General features: G+C 44.2%; 1 protein-coding gene and 1 non-coding gene across 4 annotated transcripts in view; one reads left to right on the top strand and one right to left on the bottom strand.

The window, feature by feature from the left end:
• Window positions 1–12,789, bottom strand: part of SEPHS1 (selenophosphate synthetase 1) — a 25,498-nt gene that overhangs the window by 11,866 nt on the left and 843 nt on the right. For 2 of the 3 annotated variants that reach the window (XM_003786805.3, XM_012803333.2), the window contains exons 2-5: window positions 10,450–10,716; window positions 5,987–6,090; window positions 3,987–4,094; window positions 2,790–2,944 (exon numbers count right to left, since the gene is read on the bottom strand). In XM_003786805.3, the coding sequence (XP_003786853.1) occupies window positions 2,790–2,944; window positions 3,987–4,094; window positions 5,987–6,090; window positions 10,450–10,642 (560 nt within the window). In that variant the 5' untranslated portion in view covers window positions 10,643–10,716. Of the gene's footprint in view, window positions 1–2,789; window positions 2,945–3,986; window positions 4,095–5,986; window positions 6,091–10,449; window positions 10,717–12,570; window positions 12,746–12,789 lie in introns of those variants that run through there. The other variant, XM_023511403.1, reaches the window with a different exon arrangement.
• Window positions 1,111–1,217, top strand: LOC111724153. Its single transcript, XR_002772496.1, has one exon. It is a non-coding gene; the product is annotated as a U6 spliceosomal RNA (small nuclear RNA).

Genomic DNA, 12,789 nt, shown 5'->3' with positions numbered 1-12,789 from the left:
ATTAAGCCCAAGAGTTTGAGGTTGCTGTGAGCTGTGATGCCACAGCACTCTACCCAGGGTGACAGAGTGAGACTCTGTCTCAAAAAAAAAAATTTTCTCACCTATAGCAAAAAATGATCTAAGTATAAGGTAATTCACTGGAGTATTATTTGTACTGTCAAAATAAATAAAAATATTGTAAATGTCAATAGAAAAGTGGCTAGAAATATAGAAACTAGTAAGGAGGGGGTTGTGGGAGATGGCCTCGGCACCAGTAAGCCCTCTGCATCACAAACCCTTTCATACCTTCTGAATTCTGAACCATGTGAACATAGTACCTTATTAGTGCTTACTGAAAAAATAAAATAATTCAAGTTTCTACTTCCTTCAGAAAATAGGAGAGGTAGCTTTTCTTAACAAAACATCAACTATGGAAAGTGACCACTTCAGTTGTGAGAGAAAATTCTGGCTGGGCATGGTGGCCCAATCCTCTGTCCTAACACTCTGGGAGGCTGAAGCGGGTGGATTGCCTGAGCTCAGGAGCTGGAGACCAGCCTGTCTCCTGAGCAAGACAGAGACCCCTAAAAAAAAAAAAAAGCCAGTCTCTTAAAAAAAAACTAGCTTGGCATTGTGGCAGATGCCTGTAGTCCCAGCTACTTAGGAGCTTTAGACAAGAGGATTGCTTGAGCCCAAGAGTTTGAGGTTGCTGTGAGCTATGACACTACCGTACTCTACTGAGGGCAACAAATGAGACTCTGTCTCAAAAAATATATAATAAATAAAAAAGGAGAGAAAATTCTCCAAAGAAGATACACAAATGTCCATTAAGTATGTAAAAAGACTCTCAGCAGTACTGGTCATCAGGCAAATGCAGATGAAAACCACACGAGATAATATTTCACATCTAGCGGGATGGCTAGAATCACACAGACAGACAAAATGTAAGCAATTGGAGGGGAGATGGAGCAACTGGAATCCTCACACCCTGTCGCTGAGAATGTAAAATAGCAAAGCCACTTTGGAAACCTAACAGTTCCTCTAGTGAAACACAGTTACTGTATGACCCAGTCCATTCTTAGGTATAGACCCAAGAGAACTGGAATTCAAGTCTCCATGAATAACTTACACCTGGTACTTGCTTCAGCAGCACATATACTAAAATTGGGATGATATACAGAAGGTTAGCATGGCTCCTGCGCAAGGATGACACTCAAATTTGTGAGCTCAGCAGCCAGGGTACCAGCCACATACACTAGAGCTGGTGGGTTTGAATCCAGCCTGGGCTTGACAAACAACAATGACAACTACAACCAAAAAATGGCCAGCATTGTGGAGGGTGCCTATGCTCCTGGCTACTTGGGAGGCTGAGGTGGGAGAATCGCCTGAGCCAAAGAGTTTGAGGTTGCTGTGAGCTGTGATACCATGGCCCTCTACCCAGGGCGACATAGTGAGATTCTGTCTCAAAAAAAAACAAAAAAGAAAAACTTACGTCTGAATGTTCATAGCAGCATAACAGGCAGAAACAACCCAAAAGCCCATTAACTGATGAACAGATAAATGTGTGTATCCCTTTTGTGACCACAAATTGTCACAAAAGGGAATGAAGTCCTAATTTATTTTTTAAGGTTCAACATGGATGAACATTTAAAAAACATTCTGTAAGGGAAAGAAGCCAGACACCAAGTGTCACATACTGCATGATTCCATTTATATAAAATGCCTAGGAAAAAATAGGCAGGCATTGTGGCGGGTGCCTGTAGTCCCAGCTACTCAGGAGGCTGAGGCAAGACAATCACCTAAGCCCAGGAGTTGGAGGTTGCTGTGAGCTGTGATGCCAGGGCAACAGATTGAGACTCTGTCTCAAAACAAACACACAAACAACAACAACAAAAAACTACAATGCTTTAAGAAGAGGTGTGAAGTACTGATACACACTACAAAGTAAATGATCCTTAAAAATGTTATGCTATTGGCTTGGCACCTATAGCTCAGGGGCTCAGATGCCAGCCACATATACTGGAGCTGGTGGGTTTGATCGAATCCAGCCCAGGCCTGCTAAACAATGATAACTACAATCAAAAAATAGCCAGGCGTTGTAGCGGATGCCTGTAGTCCCAGCTACTTGGGAGGCTGAGGCAAGAGAATCGCTTAAACCCAAGAGTTTGGGATTGCTGTGAGCTATGATGCCATGGCACCACCCGGGGCAACATAGTAAGATTCTGTCTCCAAAAAAAGTAAAATAAAATAGTTATGCTATTTATTACATTCTGAGTAATAGAATCAGGGATGCGGTTTGGGGAGGGGCAGTGCTAAGTGGAGCAGGGTTTCTTGTTGGGGCAATAAAAATGTTCTAACATCAACCCTGAATATACCCAAAACAACTAAATCATACACTTTGAAGTGGGTGAATTATATCATACAAAAATTATATCTCAATTCACTTATTTGTGTGTTTATTTATTGATTTTTATTTATTTATTATTATTTTTTTTTTTGGCCAAGGCCGGGTTTGAACCCACCACCTCTGGCATATGGGGCTGGCACCCTACACCTTGAGCCACAGGCGCCACCCTTATTGATTTATTTTTGAGGCAGAGTCACTCTGTCACCTTGGGTAGAGTACCATGATGTCACAGTTCACAGCAACCTTAAACCCTTGGGCTCAAGCGATCCTCTTGCCTCAGCCTCCCAAGTAGTATTTGAATGGGACACTGTGCCCAGCCTCAGTTCATCTATTTTTTTTTTTTTTTAGTTCATCTATTTTTAAAAAGAAAGCAAGAAAGAGAATGAGAGAACAAAAATCAACTTACATGATAAATTCATTTGGCTGGCAGACAGTTGTTGAGACTCCTCCCAAGACAATCCAGGGGTTCAATACTGTTTGGCCACCTGTTACAGATGTTCCTGCTTCCTCTGCTGCATCTTTAAAACCCTGTATAATCAGGGGCATCACTTTATCCCTTTCCTAGGGTTTAAAAGGACACAGATGAAAAGTCAAATAGTTCCTCTCAGAACCCAGCAGAAGGGTTCTACACTGGCAGTTACAAAGGGACGGTAAAGTCCTAAAGGCAGCCCTGGAAGTTTACAGACAGGGCAGGGAGTAACAAAAGCTAGGGAGCATCTCACACTGTGACCATTTTATCAAACGCTGGCAGATGGTCTAGGTGACAATGTGAACCGAGCCCAGACAACACCGCATGTGACTCAGTCTGCAGGAACGGCCCCAAGTTTGATGACCATTAGAACTCAGCTCTCTAACATTCCATAAGAATCCCAAGACTTGCTTACTACATACATGAACCCCTGCCCTCGAGGAGGCTTCCGTCTTACCAAGGAGTGCGAAGATCGGCTGAGGGCTATGAACAACGCACACCCGCAAAGCCCTCGCTGAGGCCACTGTGCACAAGCGATGACCACAGCACACATTCTAGGGCAGAAAAGGGCCTACTGAAAACTCGTGTTTCTGTAAGGCAGGGCAAACTGTTGGGGTCTTTCTGAACAAAAACAAGTACCTATCAAGAATAACCTAAATGGGACTTCATCTCTGGTTCAAAGAACAGGTACAGGCAGCAAGAACACAAATGCCGCCAGGCAAAGTGACACAGAGGCATGAGCACGGGATGGCCCCAGCCCCCAACAAACAGGGTGCCTGGGCCTAAGAGCTATGTGCCCTGGATTCCTAGGGCTGTGGCTGACCCACAGGCCTGGCACCAAGCCACAATATTACTATGGCTGAAACTTTATTAAAACAAATAGACAAAAATGTCTTGGTTTCAGTCTACCTGGAGAGAGAAAGGGAGCAGGTGGCAGAAATGAAAAGATGAACAGGCCAGACTCTCATTTTAATTTATTGCTAAATGCCAAAAAGTGGAGAGCCGGAAGGAACCCTGGAAGCCATATGGCCTGGGCGCCTGCCTCATTTCCAGATGGGAGACGTCGTCTAAGCTAGTCCAGCAACTCGACCACAACATCGTGGACCAGGGAGCAGCCGGACGCCTCCTACTCACCCTGTCAGTCATTTTATTACTGACTCCAAGGAGCATCAGCATATTGTCACATTCTGTGACCCCCATTGCGTAGAGGTCACTGAGGACGTTGGCACATGCTATTCTGCCCTGGGAAGAGAGGGAAAATGTGAGAGAGGACAAACAGGGAGTTTCCATCTGTAGAGACAAAGTGTGACCCCACGGAGTGACCTCCAAGAACTCGGGGACTTTCCAAGAAGAGCAGCTACAGATGAGGTCGCAGGGTACCTGCTACTAAGCCACTCACTTTTTCTCAGACATTCCTGTTACCACCTCTTCTTTCTTACGCAAAATAGAGAACACCAGAAGCCTGCAAGCTTATCTAGATAGGAGAGGACAAGGATGGACAGGGGAGGCCGGACAGGGGAGGCCAGACAAGGGAGGCCGTGAGGGGGGAATAATGACAGAGGAAAGTTAAGTTAGAATCGGTGGTCTGGGGGACAGTGTGTAGTGAAACGTCCACAAACAACTGTCCTGAAGCAAACTTAGAAACAGCCACTTATCCCAAACAGATTCTAAAAGATGTTGATTTTAGTGGTTAGAGAGAAGGAAATGGTTTTTGTGCACTTGGGTTAAGAAATGCTTGTAGCTTCTTTTTGAGGTTGCAGAAGATAAACAGGAAAATCATCTTGTTTGAGAAGCAAAAAAATAAAAAACATCCACAGCTGAAGTCATACTGATTTCTAAAGAAAAAGGGACGTTCTTCCCAGTAAATGATACCATTTTATTAGGAACGTGAAAATATAATTCAATAGAAATACGGTAATGAACTTTTTTTTTTACTGTCCTTGATTTTTAAAATCTAAGTTGCCTTTGTCTAAGTCATTATTTTTTACAGACAGCAAGAGAAAATGACAATGTTTTCTTCTGACGTGAGGATAAGTATTACCATACCCAACAGCTGTCCCACTGCTTATTTCGTGCTCTTTTACGAATTCCTAACAGATCAGTGATGCAACTCTATGATTTGCTGTAGACACATTTTCAGTATCACCAAACTAATCCCTAAGGCCAACGGGTGGTCTGCAACTTGGAGATGCCAAACACTGCTTAGCGTGGCAGCAGTGATTAACACCCCTTCTGTGCTGGGCACTCTCACTTTGAGAGATGCTGCACAAAGGATGAATCTCTCCACCTGGTCAAGTGGGACAAGGGTGTGGCTTCTGTCCAGTCTCAATAGTATTGCTCTAGAGGAGAGAACAGATGGACGTGCAGAGGGAATATAGGTTTCTAATACCCTGTTTACTTGTCACTGGCACCTGAGATGTGAACATCTATTTGGCCACCTCATGGTGAAGTCCCTGTGGGTGCAGCTCTGTCCCAGTGTCCTTGCTGCCCAGGAAAGACATCTGGCATTTTATAGAAAATGGGATATTCTCAGTCTGTTCATTGGCACCTCTTGGCTGGCAGAGAACACCTGAGAAACACACCTCCAGCGTGTGACCAGCAGCTGGGCTCAGATGTGTATGTACACACTGGCCTGTAGCACCATGGTGGGCGGGTATGTGTGTGGCCAGATGGGGGAAATGACTGGCTATCAGGATACATGTTAAAGTAGTCTAACTATGATGGGATGCTAAGCCCTGTATTTCTGGAAAGAACATTTAGGATCAGTCCTACTAACATTCCCATCCTAAAACACAGGAGTATCAAAGAAAAAAAGGCACCAGGAAAGACAGAGAGGAATGACAGAAATCTGAGTCCACAGACACTCAGCAACGGGTGTTCTCCCTCGTATACGGAGGCTCAGCCATAGCAGCGGCAGAGGGACTTCCCTGCTTCCACCATAACTGCTTTTTGCCCAACGCCCTGTGTGAGCAGGGACAGGACAGACAGCCTGATGGGAGGGAGGAGGGTAGTGTAATCTGGATATTACAGAAACAAAACCAAAACCCACAGACATAGACACAAAACCTCAGCCACAACCAGAACCCAAACGAATAAGCAGCTCCCGTTACAGAAATACATCAGGTCAAACTTACCATCATGTAGGGGTCGTCTACAATAGGATAAATGTAATCTGTGGTTTGCACCAAGGAAAGACCTCCGTGCCTCAGGGGAATGACGCAAGTATCCATTCCAATGCCTGCAGGGATGGAAGTCATCAGCACCCAAACACGACAAGGGAAAGCCATTCCAGAGGACAGCGCAGGGCTGAGCGGGAAGAGCTCTGCATGGCACAACTAGCCCATGTGTTTCCTATCAAGACGCATTACTGAACTAGACTGAGCTATAACTAACTTGAGAGAGAAAATATGCACGCAAATGTAGTCACCAAGACTTAATCTCAATATGGTACAATTTTTAAATTTCAGTGATGAATAAAACTTTTCTTTTTTACTGTAGCATTTTCTTTGCATCATTTGACTGCATTACTGTATCATGTGACTTTCTTTTAATAATGAGAATAACAAACAAAACTTGGGTTGTTTTACCTAGAGTTACTTTGAGTACATCTTTAGATGCTGTTCTGTTTTCCCAGCAGAAAATCTGTAAAATATCTTACATAGAAAATGCTTTCATTTTTACATCTTAGTTAATAATTAAAATGACAAAAAAGAAAAGGACACGGGCAGATCACTGGTGTCCCCATTTCCAGTTAAGCATGTATATATTGCAGGGCAAGGTGGCTCATGCCTGCAATCCTAGCACTCTGGGAGGTCGAGGAGGGTAGACTGCCTGAGCTCCCAGATTTGAGACCAGCCTGAGCCAGAGTAAGACCCCCCATGTCTAAAAATAGCTGGGTGTTGTGGTGGGCACCTGTAGTCCCAGGTAGTTGGGAAGCAGGGGCAAGAGAATCACTTGAGCTTAAGAGTTTGAGGATGCTGTGAGCTATGATACCACGGCACTCTACCGAGGATGACAAGGTAAGACTCTGTCTCAAAAAAAAAAAAAGGGCATGTATATAACCACTCTAGCACCTATGTAATTCATTTGTTTTATAACCTCCCAAAAGCCACCCCTTCCTTTATTGAGAAGGGTAGAGTGCTGTGGCATCACAGCTCACAACAACCTCAAACTCTGGTTCAAGAGATCCTCCTATCTCAGTCTCTCAAGTAGCTGGAACTACAGGTGCCTGCTACAATGCCCGACTAGTTTTTTCTATTTTTAGTAGAGAGAGGGTCTCGCTCTTGCTCAGGCTGGTCTTGAAGTCTTGAGCTCAAGCAATCTACTGGCCTCAGCCTCCCAGAGTGCTAGGATTACAGATATGAACTATAGTGCCTGGCCCCAAAGCCTTTTTTTTTTTTGGAGACAGGAGCCTCAAGCTGTCCCCCTGGGTAGAGTGCTATGACATCTCAGCTCACAGCAACCTCCCACTCCTGAGCTCAAGCTAGTCTCCTGCCTCCGCCTCCCAAGTAGCTGAGACCACAGGTGCCCGCCACAATGCCTGGCTATTTTTTTTTGGTTGCAGCTATCATTGTTGTTTGGTGGGCCCGGGCTGGATTCAAACCCGCCACCTTGGGTGTACGTGGCTGGCGCCTTAGCCACTTGAGCCACAGGCACCGAGCCCCCCAAAGCCTTTTTTAAGAGGAAATCTTAAAACTTCCTTTCTCTAGTGAAAAAATTGATAAATGCCACTTTTATTACCTTATAATAAGAACAGGGACTAGCCTTAAGTTTACCTCCTGTCCATTAAAAAGAAAACTGCTAAACAAGTCAGGAAAAATTTTAGAAATAAAAGTTATTTCTAACTATTTGGAAAGGGCCGGGTACAAAGGCTCATGCTTCTTATCTCAGCTCTCTGGGAGGCTGAGGCAGGTGGATTGCTTAAGCTCAGTTTAAGACCAGCCAGAGCAAGAGTGAGATATCATCTCTACTAAAAATAGAAAAAATAAAACAGAAAAACTAGCAGGGCATAGTGGCTGGCACCTGTAGTCCCAGCTACTCGAGAGGCTGAGGCAAAAAGATCTCTTGAAGCCCAAAAGTTTGAGGTTGCTGTGAGCTATGATGACGCCATGGCATTGCACATGCCAGGGTGACAGAGTTAGACTCTGTCTCAAAAAATAAATTTAAAAAATCAAGTTTAATAAAAGTCATGAACTGTGAAGACAGGCTGATTTTTTTACTCAATTGGATGGCAAAGCAGAAACTCTTGGTGAAAGACCTAGCTTGGGAACGCAGAATTTAATTTCAGAATAGTAAATCTCACAAACCTGAGATAATGGAACATACTTTACTGGTGATCAGTTTTCATTTGTCATATGAGAACATGCATAATTCATGTAAACAGCAGGTATGGGCACAGCCTCTCAGAAATGTATCAATATCTAACAAGACTCTTCAGCACTGAAGTGGAAATAGGGCAAGAATCACTTTCAACTTCACAGATTCTCCCTAAATTGATAAGGCCAACACCTGGTTATTCTGGGGCTAATACTATTTACTTTGGAAAACAGTGAAATGTGACCATCAGAAAAAATTTAAATTACACAATGGCTTGTCTCTTATTTCTTTTGGATAGGACTGGTCTAAAGCAACTGGTTTAGAAATCACCTACTAAATTTCAAGGGAGGAAGAGAAGACATGAGCCTGAGATGGGTCACAGACCTTGAAAAACTAGGGTTTCAAACTGAAAGAGAGGGACAGTCCAGGTAGAGGGCAAACAGGAAAAGGCCAAGGAGCATGGGGAAGCCTTAAGTACCAGTTTACCTTTGATCATCAAGAGGTAAGGGGAATTCCAGAACACTTCCAGCAAGACTGACACTACCCATCAAGAAAAATAAATCACACTACCAACCACCACCACCAGCAGCAGCAGCAATTAATACTTGATAGCTCTAAAGTACCAGGCAACAGAGGTACCAGGTTCTGAGAGGCTCTTACGTAAAATTTCTTTAGTTGGGAGACATCTAGTAAGCACGTGCACATTTAAAAGTTGCTTTGGTTCATCCTTCAATCAATACCATCTCAGAATCCAGGAAATATGACATTCAATGAGAAAAAATTAAAAATATAAACATACACATGTTTATATTTACTAATGTGTATGCAGGTACAAATACACACAGTACATCTGGTACCCACACAATATCTAATAGTTATTCTTTATAGATTAGGAAACTGAGACTCAAGAGGTTAAGTACATTAGTGACAACTAGTCAACAAAAGTGCCGGGTGGAAGTTACTAATAGGAATCATTACTTCATCTATCAAGTTTCTATTTCATTTGTTTTGACCATTAAGTAGCTGATTTTACTTGACAGGTATCTAAGAGCTTTCCTCATTTCTGACAAGCAAGCAGAGCTGTTTTCAAACTGAGCCGATGGAGTCCTACAGGCCACGGGAAGCTGGTGAGTGAGTTTTCCTCTTTCCCAACTAAGGCAACTCTTTATACCAGGAAGAAAGGAGTAGCCTGGGCTCAGAACCAGTGTGGTAAGACAGGACTTTACAACAAAATAATGTGCCAAAAGAAATGAAAACCTTATGTAAGGAAGCTGATCAAGTCACAAGGTTACTACAGAACACCCAAACAGTCAAACACACACAGGCAAAATGATTACGGTCATGCAACGGGTACTTAAAAAACCACACAATAACAATAACAAACCATATCCCAAGAACCTATAACTTCTTTCTGAGCTCTGTGTTTAGGAAAAAAGAAACCACAACTGACTGGGAATTTAGCAAGGAAAAAAGAACTGCTCCTGATTCCAGATGACATCCTGGGGTCAAGCACAGATTCATCCAGTCTCTACTCCTTCTATGTCTGGAGTAGTCCTATCCCTTTTCTTCCTCTACCTAGATTTTCAATTTTCTTTTTTTCTGAGACAGAATCTCATTTTGTCCCCCTGGGTAGAGTGCTGTGGTGTCACAGCTCACAGCAACCTCAAACTCTTGGGCTCAAGTGATTCTCTTGCCTCAGCCTTACAAGCAGCTGGGATTACAGGTGCCCCCTCAACAATGCCTGGCTATTTTAAGAGATGAGGTCTTGCTCTGGCTCAGGCTGGTCTTGAACTCCTCAGCTCAGGCAATCCACCTGCCTTGACCTCCCGGAGTGCTAGGATTACAGGTGTGAGTCACCCGCATAGCAGACTTTCAATGAATGCCACTGCAGAGGACTCCCCCAATTCCCTCCCACACCATTCCTGGGGCAAGGAAAAAAATTTAAGTATTTTAGGGGTCCATTTCAAGAACAGGACATAAAGCAGTTTCTGCTTAATCTTTTGCTAGGCAGAAAATCTGATTTAATTAAAAAATGCTTTTACTGTAGTATAATTATCTCACTTGCATATTCCATAGCTTAAAAACTGTTGTTATACGCATCTCGATGCTTGTCAACCAAGTACTTCCTCCAAATGAGTTACAACAACTTAAGTTACCATTGATGGTTCTTTGAATCCTTACAAAAACTGAAAGTGGGGGGAGGGAATGCGGGCGAGAAGTCTGTTTTTTGACTCACTCACTGATTGATTGGACACTATCAAAGAAACAACAGCGTACATACCAAGCCTTGGCATAACAGCTCCCAGAAACTGCTCATCTTCTTGGAAGTGGTTCTCTTGCAAAGGTTCCAGCAATTTCTGCAGGACATCCTGGGGCACCTTGCAGCCTGTGCCCTTCAGCTCGGTAAATCTGGTTAGCCGGAAGCTCTTGTCCAACTCGTAACTCTCCGGGTTAAAGGACTCCCGAGTAGACATGGTTCTTGGGCCCACTCCTCACGCTCAGCCCCTCCCCTCCCGCTCCCGGCTGGCTGAGTTCTTGACAGATCCACCTGGGTATTGCCAAAACACAAAGACATCATTCAAAGAATTCTGGTGCTACTGCCAACAGTCAAGTGAACATAAGATAGGGAAAGTAAATGGGATTCAGGCCTACTGATCCCTCACCATAGCGATGTACATGCCAGAATAAATCATTTTATAAATGTGGGCACCTCCAGAAGACCTGACACTTGGTGTGGGGTTATACTGGGTAACTGTGGTAGGAGGGCCAGCAAGGAAGATTTCCTTTAAAGAAGGCAGGCCAGGCCAGCAAGCTCACATGACACCACGCCACCTAGAACAGTAAGTCTCAAAATTTCTTCTACGGTGCAGCATTACAACTGCACCACTGGTCCTTTCATCAGAAAGTAAAGGTCCTCAGTAATGTGACTTTTCTAGAAAACCTTCTGACATCTTTTGGTATCTCACATAGAAAAAACAAACTTCCCCATAGAAATGGTGGGAAAGGACCACAATGCAAATGTTCTGGACTAAATACCTTTTGAAACTAAGTCCTACTTTTAGAAAAAATGTGTTTTGCCTCTGAGCCAGGAGGATACAACATAATCCAAACCTAATAGGAGGCCTCACTCAAGGGTACAACTTAAAATTGGAATGGCTGTTTAGCACAGGGAAGTTTGGGTTCTTCAAGGGAACACTTGGGAAGTCCTCTGACATTATAATGCAATGCTATTTCCTAGAAAGCAAACACGCCACCCAACCAACCAGTACACACATCACTAACAAAAGATGCTAGGGCTCGTTGCCATTTCATTGCAAAATTAAAAGAATAAATCTAACCATATTAAAGCACTAGCATTTATAATACTGGGTACCACCATGAGTCTCTGGAATAAGACCTTCTATGTTTTTTAGACTTTGGGGTTCAAGCAAAAGCCAGCACGTGCTCCTAGGGTTTACAAACGTCCACACTGAGGCTTTATTGGGCCTAGGATTACAGACACCCCAAGTTTCAGGGTCAGTTTCCCTCATAAAACTTATGATTAAGAACATAATTCCCATTTATAGAGTCTTCCATCCCCAGGGTAGTACATGGCTCATTTAAAATAAATCTCACATCCTGAACATCTTTGCTATAAAAACATGTTTGGGATGAGCAGCTGAGCAGCGATTCTAGCGGGAAACCTACAGCTAACTGGACAAGGGCAAACCTTCCAAAAGGATTCCCAGAAACGAATCTGCACAAAAAGAGCTAGCACGCAAAGCAAGTCACAAGACATGGGACTTGTGAAGTCAGGAAAAAAGTTTGAACGCCACTTTGACTTGGAGGCGTTGGAACAAAAACAGCAAAGTCCTTTCCTCACAAAATGCCTCGCATTTATCTCGGCCTCGCCCTTACCAGGGGATAAAACAATCCAGCTCATGAGGTATCCAGTTATTTTCCTACCTCTGAGCCCTATCCCTCTCCCCACCCTCAAAAAGGTGGAGAGAATTTGGGGGACTAACATCCCTAGAGTTCTAAAGGGAAAAAAAGTCTTAAAACACCTTCAGTCGAGAAGGCGCTCAGGAGTTTTAAGATTCCAAATGGAACAAGGGACACAAATCACAGACTCACATCCCAACCTTAAGAGAGAACAAATGCTTACATTTTTTGGAAGGGTTGGGAAGAGAGAGGAGGTGCTTGGGGGAAATTTGGAGAAATTAAACAAAAGGGGGTAGCTAAGGTGCAAAATGAAAGATGGTCAACTCGGACCCAAAAGCCACATGTTTACACCTTTAAAACAATGACATGAATATTTAAAGCTAACTTTTAACCCTTGCCAGCCCGGGCACCTTTCTATTTTGTTCAAACCAGCGCGGAGCGGCCCGGGGATGGCTGCGACTCCCGCCGGCCCAGGACCTACCTACCCCCGGGCCCCGCAAGTGCACAAAGTGGCGGCCCCCGCAGCGTTGGCGCAGGGCCCGGCGCTCTCCATGAAGCCCGCGGCGGAGGCGGCCCGAGGGTGGAGGGTGACACTTGGGGACACCTTAAGTCTCGGGTTGCCGCCTTTAAAGGCTCCGCGTGCCGGCGGGCCGGCGAAGAAAGCGCGAAGCCCCGGGCCCGGCCATCCCGCTCTGGGCGC

Source organism: Otolemur garnettii, unplaced genomic scaffold (assembly GCF_000181295.1).
Source record: "Otolemur garnettii isolate 467f Iridium unplaced genomic scaffold, OtoGar3 scaffold00019, whole genome shotgun sequence".
Classification (NCBI taxonomy): Eukaryota; Metazoa; Chordata; class Mammalia; order Primates; family Galagidae; genus Otolemur; species Otolemur garnettii.
The sequence above is the reverse complement of the archived record's forward strand: the minus strand, read 5'-3'. Positions and strand labels throughout refer to the sequence as shown.